Source organism: Parasteatoda tepidariorum, chromosome 3 (assembly GCF_043381705.1).
Source record: "Parasteatoda tepidariorum isolate YZ-2023 chromosome 3, CAS_Ptep_4.0, whole genome shotgun sequence".
In the NCBI taxonomy this organism is placed as follows: Eukaryota; Metazoa; Arthropoda; class Arachnida; order Araneae; family Theridiidae; genus Parasteatoda; species Parasteatoda tepidariorum.
Window position 1 is genome coordinate 8,087,179 of NC_092206.1, and position 23,588 is coordinate 8,110,766.

Consider the following 23,588-nt stretch of genomic DNA (forward strand, 5'->3'; position numbering starts at 1 on the left):
TCTCCAGATCCCTGAATCCATGGTTATTGCTCAGCGATCAACCACAGGGCATTCTACTCCACTGATTTTGCGAGCAAGTATATCGAAGGTACTCGAGAATCTATTTATAAGCTGATAATAGAATTTATAAATTCGGTTATTTATAAGCACAGAAGCTCATATTTATGACTCATTTTTTATAGTAGGTAAATTTAGAAAATCCCTCCCATCCTCTAACTAAATTAAATGTCAAATTAATTTCAGAAAATAAGCTCATTGAAATTCTTTTTATTAATCAATTTCAATCCTAAGTTTTTTTAAAAAAAGATGCTCTATTAAGACTTAAAGGATCATGTTAAGACTTTTGCGATATTTCTGCACATGAAAAGCTCATCACGTACAAACTGGGAGTCCTGGAGATTCACAACTTTTCTATCAAACAAAGCCTTTCTTATTAAAACAGTTTACGACTTTTGGGAAAACAGGGTGCATAGCCAGATTTTTCATCAAAAAATAAGCACTTTTTAAGTACTTTTTAAGCACTCAAAAAATATTTTTAAGCATTATNAAAAAAAAAAAAAAAAAAATCATGATCAGGATTTGTGCAGTTACAAAAATTATTTTTTCTATCCTTTAAAAGTTCTTCATTTATAAACATAAAATCAGTAAAATTCAAAAAAATTTTCAAAAACTTCACATAATCATGATAAAATAACTAGTTTCTGATAAATATTGCAGAGAAAATTATAAAAATCATGAATTTGTTTTTAATTTAGAACAACAATCGCTCCGGTAAAGAAGAAATCTCTTCTTAAAAGATAAAAAATTAAGCACTTTTTACAAACACCAAATAATAAAAAAACAGCTTTAAGGGCTTTTAAAAAACGTGAATCGAAAATAAGCACCTTTAAGCATTTTTTAAAGACCCTACGCACCCTGGGAAATAATTTGCTTAACCCCCTCTTTTTTTTTAATACTCAGCCCTCTAATATTTTTTTCTTCAATTATGACACTCAATAATCTATTACTGATATAAACACAAAATTTTCTAAAAATACGAACAGTTATTTCTTCCCTTATTTAAAATAAGGAGGGCGAAGGAATTGTGAATAAGATAATTTATAATGATTTTTTAATGTAAGTAAAGAGTATGAAACGTGTTAAAACGTTTCCACATTCTGGTAGGATGGTAAAGAAAAAGTATCAGCCTGCCTATATAGTAGGCTACCGAAAAATAATGAACTGACTTCATATTTTTTACTTATTTTTTATTTTGTATAATTTTATTTTATTGTTAAAACGTCTTTTTTCTAGTAGAAAATTTCATTTTTTTTAAACAAAAAGTGATAATTACATAAATTTTTCTGGACCCGGAAATTTGTCTATGATTATTCTATGGTTTAATTCTTAATGTACCTAATAATGATTTTTGTAAGCCATTATTGATATTGTTTTTTGGTTGCGGTTTGAATCAAATTGCACTTTTGCTATTTTCCTGGGTAGGTCCGACAAAAATGAAATTGTTATCTCCTTAACAATCAACTTAAAAAAATAGTTTTAATTGATTTTCTCTTCTTTTATTGTTTCCTTTTTTACTTATTTATTCAGTTCTCTGCCAGTCTATTCTTTTTATTACAAAAAACGTCAAAACTTCTATCAGTGATAAAATTACGATTAAAATTCTGATTGCACCCACCTGGAAGCGATTGGCCCTTGTATTTTTATCCAATTCAGACCTTCACTTCAGATGCATTGACAATAAATTCGTTTTAGCAATAGTATGATAATAAAAAAATTTGTAGCGGCCGTGAGACAATTGAAACAATCCACATAAACTATCCTAGAGCTCCAGTTAAAATGTGAGACTGATGGTAAAGCAAAAGAAATTTTGGTTGAAAGATTCCAATGACAAGAAAACCAGATAATAGAGAAGTAATATGATTATACCCACGTGCTATTTGAATAATATTTAAATTCATAATATCTAATGCACAGTATGCAAAGAGAATATCATAATAACTCTTTGTCTAATGACAGAAATTCACAAAATAGAACTCTAATAATGCTATGGCCCCTTTTGCTATGCCACTATATGCAGTTCGATAAAGATAGGATTATCACTTGCGTTTGAAGGACTAACCATGCATTTAAACACTGATGTTTCGCCTTATCTATCCTCAACAGATATTAAAACTTCGAATAAATATAATAATATCAACGAATAAATTAATATCAAATCGGATATGACAAAATATTTCGGACAATCATCAATGGGACTATGTGATTGACATTCACCGGCGAAAGTCGATATTCTCTTGATATTTAACCTCACGGTAACATATCTACAAAATGTGGAACCAACATTTAGAGGGCAAACATTTTCGATTGCTCTCCTGCCTAAACTATCGGAAACTTATTTTCCTGACTCTCTGTCCTCTATTTTGAGAGCGAAAAAATCCATCAAAATGATAATAACAATAATAAAAAGAAGAATTAAAGTACGTTTTTTCAACAAAAAAAGGGTGTTTTCGTATCAGATTCCGTATTTGAAATACAGTCAGCACAAATTAAACTGCATATTTAAGGTTAGGCCCTGAAACCATTGGGTGTACCTAGTACGTAAAAATCCGATCTTTAATTCAAGAGTTATTGAGGTGCTCCTTTTTTTATCGATATTACAAATATAACAAATTTTAAAGATAAATCTATTGCTGTTAAATTTCAAATATTAGATTAAATTAAAAAAAAAAACGATTATATTCGATCTTCCTTAGGGCACAAATAGCTATCATAAATTATTATTACTTTTCAAATATAAACTACTCACCTTGTAATGTGATATTGACACTGTTTAATCCTATTTTTACAGAGACATCGGCTAAAATCTTATCTCTTGAATAGGCTTTGTATGGACTGGAGATGGACGCCCTTGCTACATGCCATTCAGTTCCATAGTTGGATACTAAAATGAAAAATAAATAAATAAATAAATACTAAAATCAATTTAAAGGTTGAAAAAAATGTATAATCAGTATTATTCATTGAAAACATAAAAAACATTTATTGAAAAGTGTGGTGTGTCTACCACTACAATAATTCAATTCTAATTTACTAGTATATAACACATGTTAACTCGCTTTTATGTATGGGGTACCTTCTCGTAGTTGAAGGTTGATATTGTCGATAACACTCGCCCTGCATTGGTGACCCGGAAGTGATATCAATACTCCTACCTAGACAGATACGCTCACTTTGATATCAACACGCCCACATAGATGGTCCACATTGAATACTTAACTTGCTATTTGAGACTGTGATATTGTATGACGGCCTGTATGCACTCGACTGCTAATGGTAACACAGAAACGACCACGATCGTGAATTTAATACGACTCTCACGTTTAGCACTCAAAAATCAGTGATCTTAATACAATTCTCCCGACAATAACAATGTAATATCCGATCATCGAATTCTGTCACAGATAAAATTTTGGTGGGGTAGTACTGTGGTGTGCCTACCACTACAATTTACCAAATCTACGTGTATATAAACCATGTTAACTCGGTTTTATGTAGTATTTTTTTCTTCTTTATATTACTTGCTTAAGATTAAATGTCACAGTTGCCCCGTGTACTCTATACTGATGTTTTTTTTAAGGTTAAGTGTCATTAACCGGAATGAGTCTTTCTAAAAGCGATAACAAATAAACCATTTAACCATCGAAACATTTCACAAATTAAAAAAGTAGCTCCAAGCTCTCACGTTTTCCTTAACAACTTTTCTTTCGCGCAATGTTGTACTTTGTCTGATCTAAATTATTCAAAACTTATAATTTTATTGCTCTCAAACAGGAATAGCAGACGCTTCAAAAAAATTTCAAATGAGAGAAAAACAGTAGAATAGACTAAATCTGTTTCTTTTTAACATTTGCATAGTTGTGTTTTTTAAGATTCCTTGTTATACACAGATTTGTTCATTAAATTCCGTTCATTTATTGTTCATTAAAACTTTAAAAATGCTAAAAAGTATTTTTTACTTCGACCCTACTGTTTGGAATTCTAAAAATAAAATTAAAAAATATTAAAAAAACATTTAAAAAAAGCGAAAATTTCGTTAATGAAATGCATAATTATCAAAGTTTTATGTAAGCACTTTAGTTAATATGTTAATCATAACGAAATGCACGAATAACTAGATATGTAAGGTGAGACTAAAATAAGATTTGAAAAAGACTGAGATTTAAGAGATTTAATACAATATTGCATTGTGCTTAGATAAAAATTCGTATTTTTTAGATTTTTTTTCTAAATAATCATTAAATTTATTCATTTTTGTGTTTAAATTGACTATAATATAACAATATACTTGTTAATTCCTATTTTAAGTGCAATCTAACATTTGAAATATTCTATTCTTTTACTTAATTAGAGGTGTATTTTTGTGAAAACGAAAATGCTCTCTGACGGCACGAAGTGCTTTTTATTACGAAAATGGAAAACTTTACGTTAAAGAAATGGGGGGGGGGAGTTTTGCAAAAGAGAACTGAATCATCCTCTTTAATGTATGCATTCACTTTTAAACTTTTCTGCTTTTAATCACAATTTTGTATAAGAACTCATATGCTTATAATATGTTTGCTCTTTAAATAATAAGCATATATTTTGCACTATAAGCTCCTTTTGCAGACAATAATTTTAGGTTTTAACTGCATTACAAATAATTTATTTTACCAGAATGCGTTTTTAAAAATTAACAAAAGATTTTCTTTCGAAATTTTGTTTTATATTGTTTGTATATTCCAATTTAAGAGATAATTGATTGATAAATATTTTTTTAATCTAAAATTATGACAATAGTATAATTTAAAAAAATTAAAATTAAATATAAAATTTAATAAATATTTATTATTTTATTTCATAATGGTCGAAAATGTTTGAATCGTAAGGTATACAATTTCTTACGTCATTTTAAAGTATCTAATTTTGCATGGCAAAATGTAAAATTTAAACGAAATCGGTTGAATAGTTCCTGAGAAATCGAACTCTAAATATACGACTTTTTTAAAATTTGGTTTCTCAGAAGCTATTCAAAAAATTTCGCTCAAATTTGGTATTTTGCCATGTGAAATTAGATACTTTAAAGTGATGTAAAATATTGTATATCTTGCAATTGAAATTTCTTTCGGTTATTATTAAATAAAATAATAAATATTTACTGAAATTTATTTTTTTGCGTGTGGATAAACGAATTTTATAATCGTGTGCAAAAATTATTCGATTCGCTTAAAATGTTCTTGAGGTATGGCGACACACGCAAAAACATTTAATATTAAGGGGTCCAAACTTTCGACGGCTCTCCTGACCAAACTACACTGGTTATCATAAATTAAGGAAAAATCACAAAAATAGCGATAACTCTTTCAAAAGTAAGCCAAACCGTGCAAAATTTGCNTTTTGGGTGTCAGAAATCCGATTCCGTCGAGAAAAAATAATTTATGTTTATTCAGAAAAAAAAAACACTTTTGTGTTGATTTCGTAACTTAATATATCATCTGTACTTATAGCTTATCATATTTGAGGCTACCCCCTCGAACCATTAAGAATAAGCATCACTTGAAGATTCGATTATTAGATAAATAGTTATTCAGGGTCGTTCGTTTTTTATTTTATGCACTGTGCACTTACACTTAAGTGTCGTAAACTAAGACTTTAGTATAAGGAAAAATTCTACCGAATTGAGTGAGAAATGTGGTTCTGAAAGTATCAAAACATGTTTGATTGTCGGAGGAAACAGAGATGTGTTTAAAAGTGATTATTAGAAACACCTCCTAGCTTCATTAGATAATCAAACTGGTTTTTATGTTTTTCAAACTACCGTCTCTACTCGTGGTTCGGCAGATGTCGATCGCGAGTTTTCCTTCTTCCTCGCTTAAATAATAATTTCAAACCAGTCTAAACACCGATTCTCGCCGTACCCTCATATAGAGAGAACCAGGGACCCTCTGCCTACACTTAAATGTCAGCGAAATCGATCATTATAGCGGAGCAGGTTTAATGGTCTGGACAGGCATCATGTTGGAGGCGAAAAGGCTCTGAGTTCATTTTAATGGACGAAAAAGCGAGGCCACAAAGAGCTCTTCTGGTCGACAAATTTCTAGAGAGTGAGGATATTCACCGGATGTATTGGCCAGCCAGATCACCAGACCTCAACTTTACAGAGCATGTCTGGGACGCTCTAGGGAGGGCAATTGCAACTCGCTACCCCCTCCGATAACCATCCAGGCGTTGCTGAACGAGTGGAACCAACTGACACAGGAAAAAATAAACTGCCTTATCACGCTCTAAAGCCTGTATATCTATCTGTAAGAGGGGACCATACTTCCTATTAACCTTTTTTTTTTGTTTATTCTGCAACAGCTGTTTCATACCTTCCGACTTCAACGAGTGTTACGCACGATCATGCGTGTGTATTACAATTGTTGAATGGTTATTTGTTTTGTATTGTATCAATGTATGTAATTATCAAATTTCATTAAAATAGGTCCAGTAGTTCTAGAGATTATCGACCAAGTCTGCAAATTCTCTTAAATTCTTACACCACTGTATATATACTAAGTAAATAGCTACCTAGATTCTAGGATTTTCCAGTAAAACTTTGAGAAATGTGATGGTTATTAAAAACAAACATTACTTATAAAGATTAGTAAAAAAATTTTCTAGCAAAAAAAGGAAGTAAAAAAACTTTCTATTGTTTTAACTATTTAATAATTTTATTCCTGTAACACAAACTCAATAAGAATTGACAGTTTATGAACTTAATTTAATAAACAGAAACACTTTTTCTTAAAAAAATTATATGCCCATATATACCATGAACTACTTCATTGCTCGAAACTTTTTACGTTTTTAAGATATTCAAATAAGAAATTTTTTATTACGAATACGATTCACTACACAATTACGGAAAAAAAATCGTGTATGCGCAGTACAAAAGAATTACTTTAAATGTATCTAGCGTGGTTTTAATCCAACTTTTTACAAATTTTAATACAAAATTTTAGTATTTAATTTTGAATTGCTCCAAAATTTTTTTTAGTTTTACTGAATATTTTTAAAGTTAGTGAGACAAAAAAATCGTTTTTTTTTTTATAAAAATGTCCATATTTCTATTTAAATTTAAACAAGCATTACGAAATTTTGCAATTAAAAGAATCAATGCAAGTTAAAAGCTTATTGCTTGATTTTCTGGCATAAGGTACTTAAAAACAATAGTTTTCATTTGTAATTTACTGTCGGTCTCTCAGACTTGTGAAAACTTTAAACCTTATTGCTAAATATGAAAAATCGAATAAACTAAACAACTATAAAGTTACAAAATAATCCTCTCAATATTTCTTGAGAAATTTTAAGCAATATCAAAAAGTGAAAGTGCTTCTACCATTATTGTAGGGTAGGGTACATACAGACTTTCGTTTTTATATATATCGAGAGAGAAGTCATGGGAAAATTGCGATAAATTCTGAAATTCGTAGGTTAAATGATACACTTCATGCGAAGTTAAATCTTTTTTTTTTTCTTTGGTAAGTGAAATTTATAATTTACATTATTGTAAATCTAATAGTATGTAGCCGCAACAACATATACAGCAGGTAACAAAAAAGAATAAATAAAGTTTATTGTGTATGTAGTATGTAGGGTACTTAACTGTTTTAGAGGGTGGTAAGAAACCAATTGACACAGTGCCTATATTATGTACCAATATTGGTATAACAGCTTCTTATTACCACAGTACTTATTAGGGGACAGAGCGTTCGCCTTCCAATGAGGGAAACCGGGTTCAAATTCATTCAATGACTGGTCGATACGAATTCCGGACCCGGCTCGCATTAATGACTCGCTGATGTAAAATATGCTCTGTGGTACACTGACTGAGCAAAACTCATGGGATACCCACCTAATATCCGGTCGGGCCCCCTCTGACCCTGCGGAGTGCAGCGATACGGCGTGGAAGTGAGTCTGCAAGGCTCTGGAACACGTCCGGAGGTAGTTGGCACCACACATCCTGACGAGCGGCAGTCAATTGTGGCCTGTTCGTGGGTTAAGGATTCAATGCCCTGAGCCTGACGTCGGGGGCATCCCAGATATGATCAATGAGATTTATATCAGGACTTCGAGGTGGCCAATTCAGTCGTTGGATCTCACCTGCATGCTCGTCGAACCAGGCACGGACGATATTGGCGCGATGTGGGGCTGCGTTGTCATTTTGAAACATAGCAATGTCATTAGGGTGTTGAAACATGACAAAAGGGTGAGATGGTCTCCAAGCAGCTGAAGATACCTCTGACCAGTCAATGTGGCATCCAGAACGATCAGGGGGCCCATTCCATGCCACGAAAATGCACCCCACACCATGACTAATAGGCCACCGGCCTGGACTGTGCCCACTTGGCATGCTGGATCCATCGCTTCATGCGGTGTGAGCCACACACGGTGCCTCCCATCAGCATGGAACAGTTGATAACGTGATTCGTCAGACCACATCACGTTACGCCACTGTTGCAGTGTCCATCCGTGGTGATTGGTGGCAAATGCACGCCGAATTGTCCGATGACGCTGGGTTAGCAGTGGCACACGTGTGGGCGACGGCTCTCATATCCGAGAACACGCATGTTCCGACGGATTGTCTACTGGGACACGTCTCTATCACGGCCAGTGTTGAATTCTGTCGTGATTTGTAGCACATTTGCTCTCCTATCTTGAGTTACCACTCGTCTCAGGTTTCGCCTGTCTCGGTCATTTAGGCCCTGTGGTCGCCCGGTATGGTGTCTGTTGTGGACTGTGACACCCTCATTCACCCATTCACGGTACACTCTCGACACGGTTGACCTTGGGAAGCCGAATTCCTTCACCACTTCCGAAATGGAATGTCCCATGCGTCGGGCACCTACAATCATGCCGCGTTCGAATGCCGTCAACTCACGACGACGTTGCATTTTACCCGATCACTCATACAGCCACTTCAAGCAATGTCTAACACACAACTGAGACCGTCAAGGAGGCTACAAGGTGACGTTGGTCACACGTGCTGTCCATCCACAAATCAGAGCCCTGCTATCCCATGAGTTTTGCTCAGTCAGTGTAGACGGAACATAGGTTAGTGTCCCCTTGCCATCAGGCTAACCGTGTGAGGTTTTCGTGGTTATCTTCTGCATGCAATGCATATTCGGGTTAATTATATCAAAAAGTACCCTATGAAGGCAAATTTCTCCCAATACTTGATCCAGGAGTTCCCTTGTCTTCTGGATTGGGTTCAAAATTACAAGACTACGGAGTTGAACATTAGTAGTCGTTAACTCAAATATTGGGTAGGCTGTTCAACGACGGTTATAAAAGTAAAATGCCGGTAGTATTAAATACCACATTTAATTAAGCGCGTCACTAGCGTAAGTGATGGTTTAGTAATTTCATATCATTTTCGAAATAAGTACCGATTCTATTTCGTTCACCAGAAATGACTATAAAAATATCGGAGACCTCACTAATAATTTAGAGATGTCCAGTGAATTAATTTTGATAATAGGTACACAGTGAAATAAAACAGTTTTGTATTAAAAAGACAAATCAAGCAGAAAAGTACTTTGCGCATAAGAATAAAAAATGTCCATATTATTATTGTTGCTAATGATGCTGAATTAATTTCATCAATACGTATACATTTAAATACCAAAAAAATAAGTTTTATACCAAAAAGGAAAACAAATGGAGAATTAAGAAAACCATAAAAAATCATTTTATTATTATTCGTGCCAATTTTAGTAGTAGGTACTGCTGCTATTATGTTAATTGATATTTTAATAGGTACAAAATATACTAATATAGGTATCAAGCACCTAATATAGGTACTGTGGAAATATGTTTTTACAGCCTACCAAAAAGAGTAAGTACCGGGAAAATTAGTGGTAACAGTAGGGGGAAATGGGCGCTACACCCCAATTTTAGGGTTGATGACCTCTCTTATTATAGTGCTATGAGATGAGCACTACACCCCACTTTCTCACTATAGATAAGAGTAAACCCCACTGATAAGCTCTTAGTAGGGATGGCGTAGCATGATTCTTTACGTAGCATGGTTTAGAATAAAGAAATCCTTCTTAAAACTTTCGACTACCTATTTTTTAATACATATGGGTATTTTTGAAATATTTGACGCTTACTTCGTAATCTGAAACAAGATTCAAATTTAATCCTCATTCCAAAAAATTATAAATATTCACAAAATGTTCTCCTTAATTTTTATATGTATGCACATCACTTAGCATTGTTTGGACTAAAAATTGCTTCTTAGAAATTTTGAGTACTAATTTGACTCATATGGGTATTTCTGAAAAATATTGACGCTCACTTTATAATCTGAAACAAGTTTAAAATTATTTCCTTAGTGCACAAAATAAAATAAAAATTCTCTAAGTGTTAATCATATATATGCTCTTAACGTGGCATAGTTTAGACTAAAGAAATGCTTCTTAAAAAGTTTTCAGTATTTATTTCATGACAAATAAGGGTATTTTTGATAAATTTGGCACTTTCTTTGTAATATGAAACAAGTTTTAAATGAATTTCTCAAAAGAAAAAGTTACGAAAAATTCGCGAAGTGCCCTCCTTTTATTATGTGTACGCTCTTAATGTAGACTAAAAATTGCTTCTTATAAATTTTGAGTTCATATTTTTTGACATATACGGATATTTTTGTAAGAATTGAGGCTCATTTTTTTAAATCTTAATCTAGTTTCAAATGAGTTCTCATTGCAAAAAAACTGCAAAAAATTCGCAAATCGTCCACCATTTCGTCAATTATATATATGCTCTTAACACATCATTGTTTGGAGTAAATAAATCCTTCTTAAAACTTTTGATTACTTATTTCTTGACACATATGTGTATTTTTGAAACATTTGATACTTACTTTGCAACCACAAACAAGTTTCAAATGTTATTCTCTTTGCAAAAAATCAAAAGAAATTCACAGAATGTCTTTTATTTTTCATAACAAAGCGTTGTTTGGACTAAATATTGCTTCTTTAAAATTTTGAGAACTCATTTCTTTTCACGTATGGTTACTTTTGAAAAAAAGTGACTCTCAATTTATAATCTGAAACAAGTTTAAAATAATTTCCTCATTGCAATAAATTATTAAATTCACAAAGTATTCTCCTTTAAGTTAACAATATATATGCTCTTAACCTGGCATGGTTAAGACTAAACAAATGCTTCTTTGCATCTTAAAATTTTTTTGAATTTATTTCATTACATATATGGGTATTTTTGAAAACTTTGACCCTTACTTTCTAATCTGAAACAAGTTTCCAACGAATTTCTCATTGGAATAAGTTACAAAAAATTTGCAAAATGTCCCCCATTATGTAAATTAATGCTCTTAAAGAAGTATTGTTTGAACTGAAAATTTCGACTTAAAAATTTTAGGAATAATATCTTAACATCAATAGGTCTTTTTTGAAAAAGCTGACGCTCACTTTTTAATCTGAAAAACATTTTTAAAAAATTCAAAATCTCAAAAAAGTATAAAAATATCGCAAAATATCCTCCATTTTTGTAACAATATGTATGCACTTTACTTAGCATGGTTTGAACAAAAATGTTTCTTAAAAATTTGAGGGATTTCTTTCCTCACATCTATGGGTTTTTAAACAATGGAGACTTTCTTGATCATGCCACCATATATATGGTTAACATGATGGAGAACACTTTGTGAATTTTTTATAATTCTTTGCAACGAGTAATTGATTTGAAACTTGTTTCTGATTTCAAGTGAGCGTTACATTTTTAATACCAAAATGCTTCAAAAGTGTACTGAAAGTTTTTAAGAAAGATTTGCTTACTCACGGTATGAGAATATTTATCGATAACATAATGGATGAAAATTTGCGATTTTTTTATAAGTTTTCCAATGAGAAATTCATTTGAAATTTGTTACAGATAAAAAGTATCAAAAGTTTCAAAAATACCAATAGTTGCGAAGAAATAAATACTCAAATTTTTTAAGAAGCATTCATTTAGTCCAAACCATGCTATGTAAATAGCATTTATATAGTTAATATAATAGAGTTTATTTTGCGAATTTATAAAATTTTTTGCATTGAGAAAATCATTTGAAACATTTTTCAGATTACAAAGTGAGCGTCAATTCTTTCAAAAATACCCATATGTTCAAGAAATAAGTACTCAAGATTTTTAAGAAGGATTTCTTTACTCCAAACCATGCTAGGTTAATAACATTAATATAGTTAACACAATAAAGGATAGACAGCGAATTTTTTTATAATTTTCTGCAATGAGGAAATCGCTTGAAACTTATGCCAGATGACAAAGTGGGAGTCGATTTTTCCAAAAATACCCATTGATGTTAAGATATATATTCCCAAAATTTTTAAGAAGCAATTTTCAGTTCAAACAATGCTTCTTTAAGAGCATTAACTAACATAATGGGGGACATTTTGCAAATTTTTTGTAACTTATTCCAATGAGAAATTCGTTTGAAACTTGCTTCAGATTAAAAAGTAAGAGTCAAATTTTTCAAAAATATACATATATGTAGTGAAATAAATACTAAAAATCTTTTTAGAAGCATTTGTTTAGTCTTAACCATGTGACGATAAGAGCATATAATATGAACATAATGAGGGACATTTTGTGAATTTTTTATAATTCTTTGCACTGTGGATTACATTTGNTTGTTAACATAATGAAGGATAAATTGCGAATTTTTTATTATTTTTTGCAATGAGGAATTCACTTGAAACTCACTGTTTCGGATTACAAAGTAAGAGCCACCTACTAAAAGCTTATCTGTGGGGTTGAACAATTATCTTCTGTGAGGAAGTGGGGTGTAGCGCTTATCCTAGGGAGGAGAGGTCATCAACCCTAAAAGTGGGGTGTAGCGCTCATTTTCCCCCTACTGATAATGGCTCTTCGCATACAGGGGGAATAGAAAAGATAATAAATCAACACAGAACAGCACTGCAAAATCATGCACAAAACTGGAAGATATATTATAACACAATGAAGCTAAATTAACTCCAATATATTTGACTTATTATTGTATTTTTCCCTTTCCTATGACTTTATATTATTAGATTAAGCGAAACACGTTTTTAGTAGTTTATCCCATCACATTAAGATTAACTGCTTTCAGTAGATATCATTTGGCATGATTCTGTTTTTCGAAGTCAACTCATGAAAAACAAAATTTACTCCAACTAAGCAATTTTCTGCGGTGTTTCCACTGTATCTGTCATTATATTGGTGTATTTTCGATAGGTACCAAATGCACAAATATAATACAATGTATCTGAATTAGTATCTTTGATATTTATTGAAATTCTACAAATGACCACAACAGCAGTAGTGCCTACCAAAATTAATTATGGGATCAATACTAGTATAAAGATTTTTCACGTTTCTCCTAAGCGAATTAGTGCCATTTTTCATGAATTTTATTTTGGTTTCTAGAGTAAATAGTTTATTTTTTTATTTTAATTATTAACTATTTCCAAAATTAGGTTAGTATTACTGGTGGCCACAATTGCATTATGATTTTTTACTGTTCGCCCAAACGAGTTAGTATCATTATTCCGTTAATTTCGATTTCTAGTACATACATTCTTTTATTTTTAGGTACTTCTTGCTTAACCTGGCTCAGCTAAATTCAACTATTTCTCTCTTTTTTCATTTACTTTTAGTTATAAAAAGGACATATAGACGCAAACTCTTAATTTTATGTTTATAGATAAAAAAATTTTGGATCTGGCTGCTTTGTTACTCGAAAATAAAGTTTTCTCTCATATTATTTCAATGGACACAATAAGTTATTGTGTGAACTCCATATAAGAGCTTACCGAAGTTGTAATGTTGAGTTGATTACATTTAAATATTGAAAGTCATAAGAGTATAAATTAAACATTCCAAACAGCTTTCATTTGTTTCTATGCAATCAAGCATTTCACATTTTAATTTTTTGTTATTCCTAATATTATTAATTTAAAATACAAAAAGAATGTCCTTTACTGTTAAAAAGCATGAAAGATCTCGTTGTTATTTACAATTGTGAGTGTTGAATGGAAAAGAATCGTAAAAGTAAAGATAATCGTAAAATTTCAGTTTATATTATGTATATGATAATTATTATTTTTTTTTAACAATCTTTGATTTAATATACCAGGCATTTTCATTCGCATTCATATTCGCTTTCAGAGGGATAAAATTTGTTTGAAATATGCGTTTTATTTCTTTTTAATCAAACCCAGTTTTTTTCGCAAAAAGAATTTCAAAAGTAGGATGTATATTAAGTAAGAAAACAATTCTTATAAAAAAAATTATTTTTATTTAAAAAAAACGTATTCAGAGATTTTATAATTTTTTTTCTAACTACGAACAAATTAGCAAACAAGACAATCACTGTTAATAATTGTACCGAAAATAACTAATAAAAATCTGTCTTAAACAAAACCAATTCAATTCTAGATTTAAAACATAGTCTAAAATGTCAGTCATTTAAAATTTTTGTAGATAAATAGAATTCGTCAAAAAATGTCGATGTAAGTATAGACATGAAATTATTTATTAGTTAATTAGAAGAAAAAATAACAATAACTTCTTTAAAATTCTGAACAATTGTTGATCCAGCCATGATCTCAAAAATATTAGTTGAATTTAAGAATGGTCATTCAGTTTAATGTTCTTTCGCTACTTCTTGGATGGCAGGCCGCAAACGATAAGTCGCTAAAAAATTTAGACTTCCACCAACTTTTTTTTAAAAACTTTATTTATTATTCAAAGGCACATAACCAGGATGAAAAAAAAGACTCGTGCCTATTGTGTGATAAAGACCATGAAAAATGCAATTATTTTGTGGACCACAAGATGTTTTTAGATAAAAAGAATGATAAAAAAATGGATGTTTCCTTTGCCTTTATAGTTAGACCCAGATCCAAGCATCGCAAGCCGATGTTTGATATGTTACAGAAGATATTGTGGGTCGAGATGTACCTAGCAATAGACTTAAAGAAGTTTTGGAAACCAAGGAAGATAACATATCTTTACGAAGCGTCAGTTATCCAAATGAAGTGATTCTTCAAACTCAGTTTGTTAATACTGTTACAAAGGAAACTCGAATGTCTCAGGCCTCACTGACGGGCTAGTGATCCTTTCTGACAGTAAATCGGCCTTAGAAGCAATTATGAAAGGCGACACAAACATCACCTCTGCCATAAATGTATTGCTTGAGAGTCTGAATTGTAGGGGAATATCATGTCATCTTCAGTGGATCCCTGTACACGGCAGCATCGAGGGCAATGATTGTGCCGACCAATAAGGAGCCTGCACACTTTTTTTTTATGCTTTAAAATGAAACATCATACCATTTTATAAAGATAGACACCAATTTCTGACCGGTGCGATAACTAGCTATTTTGTTATTAACTCCTCCCGTTCGCTGAGTTACTATACTTTGACGTCATAAGCAAACCCCGTCTCGTTTTGTGTCACGTGAAATTAGTTTCGTTTAGGGCTAATTTTAAGTTAAGTTTTTTTTTAATATTCGGGTCAGTTTTTTGAATTCTGAATTGATTTTAGAGAGTTTTAAGATGTAGACTATTTAAAATAATCAACATTCTGCAATTACCCAGCGCATACAGGTTCCTCTTTGGCCAAAGAAGCCCAGGAAGACGATCAACCGGGTAACACTATCACACTTGCAGATGCAAATGCAGCGGCCAAAAACAGACTTCTACCTCTCACCTTTAAGAAGCCACTTGTCACTGACTTCCTGTCCTAGAGCCTTGAAATCGGTTATTGCAAAACTTAGAACCAATCACTTCAGAGGGATGGAAATTCTCGCGGACAAAACTAGGACATACGTTCCCAGGAGAAACAGCCCGGAATTCATGTTGATACAAAGATACATATTCGAGTGCCCCGCACTCACTACACATGTTTTGAAAATGGGAATCGTACCAATTGTGCACAATCTAAGCTGTTCTTTATTGTCAAGAGGTGCCGAAGATGGCAGCCGCAATAGTCCAGACTTTTGATGTTATCTGAAAATCCATGGAGACGAAAATAACAACAAAGGAAACGAACTAAGGATCGCAGCATTCGCATATAAAGAAGAAAACCGCTTTAGACGTTGATTGTCGTTCAAATGAATCTTTAGTTCATGTTTCTTTTGGTGGAGTAACAACTAAAACAGAAAACCACAAACATTATGAAATTAGACTTGACAGTACAGTTGCTTACTCTACTTGAACAGTGGAAAATTTGCGGATCTATGTCTAGCTTGCAATCTGGGCTACGGCTAACAGAAATGAAGCTGCAAAATGCCATAAACTCAGATTGGGGTAGAAAAATATGAAAATCGTTTTAGGATTGTTTATAGCAGGAATTCAAAAATTATGATGCGGATTGGTTAGTGTGGAAGTTATATTCGGATGGACGGTCATAGGAAGATTCATGTCCACTCTACAGAAAGAAATGTCTTGCCAACAATAACAACATCCACACTAGTGATATAAAAACTTATGGTACCTAGAGGCTCTGCGAATTACAGATTTCAAAGAAAATGCTGAATTCGAAAAAGCAGTGTGGCAAAAACACTTTTACAAAGACCCTGAAAAAGACAGAGGGTAATTATAAAGTCAGTTTAGCTTGAATGAACGAGAGAGAAAACTTGTCAAGAAACAGAAGATTAGCTGAAAAAAGACTGATTTCCACTGACTGATTTTTGTGTAATGGTGAAATATCTTTCCAAACAAGATGGTGAACAACCCAAAAAATTTTATGAAGGTTATTTTTACTAAAAAGGCCAAAAAGAGTGTGAATCATATTTTTACNATAATACTAAAATATTAATTAAATATTTTTTTCATATGTATTCAAAAATTCATTTTCGAATGGAATTATCTGTGGATGATTCAATTTCATAATATTGTAGAATATTATTATATTATATTATTATAACATTTTATAATATTGAATTTTATAAGCATTTTTTTTTATGTACTTACAAACTTCTAAGGTATGGCGAAATGCACGAAAAGTGAAATTAACATTAAGGGAGTTAAACTCTCCCGGCTAAACTAGTAGGACTAAATTTTTCCGATTGCCAGTTACCCCACCCCTGAGAAAAAAATATTTTTATTCAATGAAAAATACTTCGTTCTATCTTTTTCCGTTACTTAATTAAACCTTTGACGCAGATAAGACACCGGTTCCTTTTAAATATTTTTTTTTCTGATCCTCTAATTATAAGTAAAAATATATTTAGGTACTACTTAATTATAAAAATGTCTATAATTATTATTTATATTATGTCGATATTCGGTATTACTTAATTATGTTATTTATATTATTATTTATATAAATGTCTACAGTTATTATTATAAATTACTTACTTATAAAAATGTCTAAAACTTACTAAAAAAATTTGTTAGATTACAAGAATTATATTTGTACCAAAATCAAAAAAGTCATTTGAATTTTTTATTTTTATATTCAAAAATTTATCAATGATTGATTTTGTAAATTAAAGAAATTTCAATTATGGATAATCGTTTCTCTTCGATCTAAATAACAGCGAATAAATGAAAATTTAAAAAAAATTCTTGTTTGGAAGTGAGCCGTGTTTTAAGATTAGATTTTACTTTAACAGCGAAAAGAACCCTGATGTTTCGTGCTGTATTTCAACACCATAAATTATTAAAATGTTAAATTTAATTTTTTTAAACTTATTTTGACCTAAATTAATACACAATAAAGAAAAAAAGTATGAAAAATTTCGCACCCCGGCAAGAAAAGTGCCATAACTCTAAAATGCAGCATTTGAGAAAAATCAACTTAAAGAATACTATAAAATTTATTCTGAAATAAACACAAAACTGACGCAACTGCTCTCAGCTGAATAAATTGCGAGTTAGAGATGTGACACTTTTTGAGCTTGATGGGGCACTTCATACATATTTTTTATTGACATAATCTCAAAATTGCTGTTTTTTTTACTTGTGTCACTTTTCTTGATATATATATTATTTTTTAGTACTCCTGACACTATTGTATTGTTATATTTTACTTTGGCTATATTTATACAATATTAGAAAGCACTTCTTTTTGCTGCTATAATTGTGCGATCTGATGAAGAGATTATACCTTTTTTTCCGGATTTTTATTAATTTCTTCTTAAATATTTTTTTTTCTTCAAATTATTTTTTTTTCTCTTTATTCATTATTCTGTAATTTTTTCTACGTTTTATCTACTTTTTGAACTTTTTGACGAATGTGAAGCAATCATCAGTGGGGATTGGTGAAAAAGGCGTGAAACTTGTTATGACATAAAACATCAAAACACTGCTTCGTTTAATCATTGTTTGTGGAACAAGAGTTTGATTTAAGAAAATTTAAAGAAACCTTTCACAAAAACCACTATTTTCATTTAAGTTTTCATAAAATATACATTGATTAATTGATAAAATTATTATTTCGAATATATGCATACTTATGTATTGTATTGAAATTAAAGCAACTATAGAGTAATTCAACTAAAAAGCAAAATTTTTAAAAAAACAGTTGCAGAACTGCATTCTATCACAAGCATTTTATTACAAAGCTTGGCATTCGTTGAATATAATAGTTTATTCAAATCTCTTTACCGAAATAAAAATAAATTTGTAGACGGCTTACAAGAAACAGCGGATTTATACTTTAAAAAAATAATAATAATCGACTATCAATGAAAAATCATGGTTGAACTTTTATGCTACGTTTAAGGAAAGCAAATTCCCTGTTTTTTAACCCTGTATTTACGTATTAATCTCATAATTTAAATATTTTTGATCATTGTAGCCAAATTGATGTCAAATGAAATTTTCGTCAAACTAATTAATAATAAAACAGTCATCATTGTCAAATAAAAATTTTTTAAACATAACTACTTTAAACTTTTCTTGTCTTTTTCGAAATAAAAATAAATGAAATTTGAGATATCGCAGTAGAAAAATATATTGATTAAAAACCATGGCCTCATACATAATTCAAAACTTTCGCGATAGGGAAAAAGTATAAATGGTTATTTAAAATTACTTTTTGCGTCAGGTGGTCATCTTTGAGTAAACGGGTTTTCATAAGAGGGTGTGCATTTTTTTAATTGCGGAAGTTGGCACATTTGAAGTCCCCCTTTCTCTGGAACTATTAAGATTAAAATTCAGAAAGGGAAAATCAGATAATTGGAACAAAAGTCATACAGGGTGATGCCTTCTTTTTTGCGCATGGTACATTAATATAAAAAATAGTTACATCATCAAAAATTTTTCTACTGCTAACCAAATTTTTTTTAAAAATAAATCTATGAATGAGCTACATCTATGAATGTTACGAATTAAAGCAAAAAAATCTATGAAATTCATTACCGTCAAAATAGTGTCATTATTTATCTACAAACATTGTTTTATTAAAATATGCAAAGTCTTTTGTTTATCTATGAATTAATATGTTACGGTACTCTTGAGCACTAACGATATAACGCTGTCACGTTATAACGTCCATTTTCGCCCGGACCACGAGGGTTGCTATAGGGAGCGCCGACTGCAGATAGGCCATAAAAAGCATAGTTTTAAAAAAAAAGAAGTAAAGGAAAAAAAATTACGAAATTCATTACCGTCAAAATAGTGTCTTTATTTATCTACAACAGGGGTGGCGAACCTTTATACACCAACGTGCCAATTTTTCTAAAAAATTGTTTAATGAGGTCATAGACGTGCCTTCAAATAATTTTGACTCAAAACTCTTTATTTACATATTAAAAAAAAAAATTTTGCCATGTCTTAAGACAACTTAAAGTAACATCAGTGTAATTTCTGTTGTTGCAGATTAGATGACAAATAACTTATATTAAGTTGTAAGATGTTAGTTTAAGCAGGACTGTTATTTTTTTTTTGGCTAGTTATTTATTTTTAGCTTGGTTATTAATTGTTTTTTTAGCATTAATTGTTAATTTTTTTATAAATAATTGTTTATTTTTTTGTTTGTTTTTATGAATTTTAATTTAATTGTTACATATGTTTCATAGTGTAATAACATTTGTGTAATAACAATTCTTAGTGTAATAACAATTGTGATCGGTGGCGTGCCCAAAATATTGTGTCTCGTGCCATAAATGGCACGCGTGCCATTGGTTCGCCATCCCTGATCTACAACATTGTTTAATTAAAATATGCAAAGTCTTTTTTTTTTGTATCTATGGATTAATATGTTACAGTATTTTCGTGCCCTAACGATATAACGAAGTCACATTATAACGTCCATTTTCACACAGACCACGAGGGTCGACTGCATATTTGCCATAAAAAGCTTAGTTAAAATAATAAGAAAAGGAAGCAAAAAAATTATTACCGTCAAAATAGTATCATTATTTATCTACAAACATTGTTCAATTAAACAATTTTTACATCTATGAATGATTATTTTACGTTACGTTACGTTATTTTTGTGCACTAACGATAAAACGACGTCACATTATAACGTCCATTTTCACCCGGACCACGAGAGTCGCTGTAGCGAGCGTCGACTGCACATATGCCATTAAAAGCTTAGTTTAAAAATTATAAAAAAAATAAGTAAAGAAAAAAAATCTACGAAAATAATTACCGTCAAAGTGCACTAATGATATAACGAGGTCACAATTATTACGTCCATTTTCTCGCGGATAACGAGAGTCGCTATAGCGAACGTTGACTGATTTTATGCCATGAAAAGCTTAGTTTAAAAAAAAAAGAAGCAAAGAAGAAAGAAATCTATAAAAATCATTGTCATAAAAACAGTGTCAGTGTTTATACACAAACGTATTTTTATATACATTTCAGAAACTTCGTGTTTACAAAAATAGTGTCATAAATTTCATTAAAGTAGGGGGGGGGGACGTAAAGCTCTTTCACAATAATACACCTATCCATCTGTATGCAAATTTCGGAGACATTTTTACGAAACACAGCTGATTTTTCTGCGAGGTATTTTTTAGTGTGATAGTTACCTACATTTTAAGCCGAACTGCATACCTAATTCAAAATAAATAAAAAAAAAAGGTTGCTAAGAAAAAAAAAGGGGGTTAACCTGTTCTGATCTTGGGAGGAGAGAAAGAGCAAAAGAGGGCACTTGTCCACTTCCGGGACTGACCGAAGAAGAACAAAAACCGCTTCCACTACCAGTGGTCTCACGTGCGGTTCCAGTGAAAGTGTGCCCTTAACGGTCCGAGATCGTTCGAATGGAACCTATTTCATGTCTCACTGCTTCTGCGTGTTCACACATGTCTAGATATTAAAAAAAATGTACACTTGATAAAAGCTTAGAAGTGCGATAATACAAAAAAAGAAAGAAAAAAAAATCTTGTAATAGTCTGATGAATATATGGTTCGGTAATTATCTTTTCCTTGCCTTTGAAAAAGTCTGTTTTTGTTCTATATATATGAAGTGAAAAAAACAGCAATGAAGGTTGAAGGAAAAAAAAATTAGAATAAGTTATTATTATTTGATATTAACCCTTGGACTATTTTTTTTTTTTTTTTTACAATCAATGATATGTTTAAATATTTTTGGAACTGAGATCCAATTAGAAAAGAAATTCATTTAGCTTATACCAAAAATAAATGTGATTTTAAGAACCACATTTTATTTTTTTAATATTATTTATTTATTTTTTTTTTTTTTTTTGGAAGCTGGGAGGGATTTTCAAAATTTTAACTACTGTATGAATAATACTATCATAAACTTAAACTTCTGTGCTTATAAATAACTTAATTTGTAAATTTTGTTTGAAGATCTCATGTCTGAGAGATAACAGGTTCGAATCCATTTCAGATGTTTCTTATTTCTTCTCAGTACTATCTGTACTGCTTGGTAAAGTGTTTAACACATCCCACGTGACGAATGTCGGTGTGCATTGGAAAAGAAAACCAAAATCTGTGTTTATTATAACTTCAAATGAGCTGAAATGATTAAATGAACAAGCGAGCATTAAAAAAAAAATGGCATCCCAGTGATAGCCTCTCTTCTTGACCCCAAACAACCTTTACTGTTATCCACATTTATGTCAACAAAGCGCTTCATAGATATTTTTCAGAAAATATCAGCAGATATAGAATCATAGGTGGGAAAATAGCCTCCAATTGATGAAATAAATAGGGAGTATACTTCCCATAACTTTATAAAAGGCGAATAGAATATTCTCTCTACTAATTTTGACTTTTGAATAATGAGCATTATTATTTCCTAACTTAAGGGACAGAGTTATATTAAAAGATATCATGCAAAATATTTTCTCGAGAAAGTATGTCTTTTGCAAGCAAATAAAATAAGCATTATTATCTTCTAATTAAAGAAACGTATAGGGTTATATTAAAATATATTACACAATAATAAGAGGCATAATTTTGAAATACATTTTAAATTAATTAAAATATTTTCATAAAATAATATTACATAGAGAAATAATTTACGTTTTTAGACAATCACATTTGTACAATTGGTGCAATCTCTTCGCGATTGGTATGTAATGTAAGTTACTTTACTTTGAATTCGTATGAACTAGACATAATTTATGTAAGTTACAGGTAACAATGGAAATACAGTACACTCTCGATTATCCGTGAGCGCATTATCCGGTTTGCGGTTTATCCGTGCTCCTTTCGGAGTCACAAAATTTTTTTTTAAAGAGAATCATTTTCAAGATTATCATGCATGTTAAATATATGTTGATATGAATAGAAATCTTGTTAAATCAGTCTCGCCATTTATTAACAGAATATAAATCTAATGTTTTTTATTGATAATAATCGCTTCAATAGTAAGTTATGAAGTTGTAACACTTTTTGAAAGCAATATTCATTATTCGATGCAGTATATTAGCAGCATGGTCAAAGGTAAAATCGTCTACGTTATCACGATCGTGGAGAAAGATCATACCGCTTGATCTTCTTATATTGAAGAATATGATAACAGTATTTTTGAACAGAGAAAAGAAATCGTAGGTTTAGAAATTCTTGATGAAGAAAATGTAGAAGATTCGTTTTAAAGTGATGTATGTGAGCTTATTGACTTCCAGTATTTAAAAGATGAGGAAATTGTTACTAACTGTGTTGTTAAATCAAATAGTTATGATAGTGCTGATGCAGAAGATGTAATAAATGAGGGAAATACAATTCCTGATTCTGCTGCTCTACAATCTGTGGAAACTTTATTAGATTGATTATATGGGAGAACGAGGATTTGATTACGGTGACGTTAATACGGTACGTAAAATATGTGTCAATATACGGCAAGAGATGAACAAACAGCAGAAGCAAAGACGCATTACACATTTTTTTAAGCAGTAAATGTTAAATTCCTAATTTGATGTTATACAGTATGCAAATGTAAGTAATTTTTATATTCTTTGTACTGATGTTCATTTTTTCTTTAATAAAAAGGAGTTTTCGGATTATCCCTGTTTTTCGATTGTCCGTGCGACCCGTCCCGGTGATTAACCCGGATAATCGGGAGTGCACTGTATATTA

General features: G+C 31.1%; 2 protein-coding genes across 2 annotated transcripts in view; both read right to left on the minus strand.

Moving 5' to 3' along the window:
* Window positions 1-2,944, minus strand: part of LOC107456259 (dual oxidase maturation factor 2) — a 90,750-nt gene extending 87,806 nt beyond the window's left edge. Inside the window, exon 1 of the mRNA XM_043041977.2 lies at window positions 2,807-2,944. The gene's annotated coding sequence lies outside the window, so the exon portion shown is untranslated. The remainder of the gene's footprint in view (window positions 1-2,806) is intronic.
* A 5,719-nt stretch (window positions 2,945-8,663) lies between these two features.
* Window positions 8,664-8,972, minus strand: LOC122269347 (uncharacterized). The gene has a single exon (XM_043041963.1). The coding sequence runs from the start codon at window positions 8,970-8,972 to the stop codon at window positions 8,664-8,666; it is 309 nt and encodes a 102-aa protein (XP_042897897.1).
* Window positions 8,973-23,588: the final 14,616 nt, after the last annotated feature.

Excerpts from the sequence above, each read along its gene's own strand:
- LOC122269347 (XM_043041963.1), bottom strand. The coding sequence starts at position 8,972 with ATGCAACGTCGTCGTGAGTTGACGGCATTCGAACGCGGCATGATTGTA.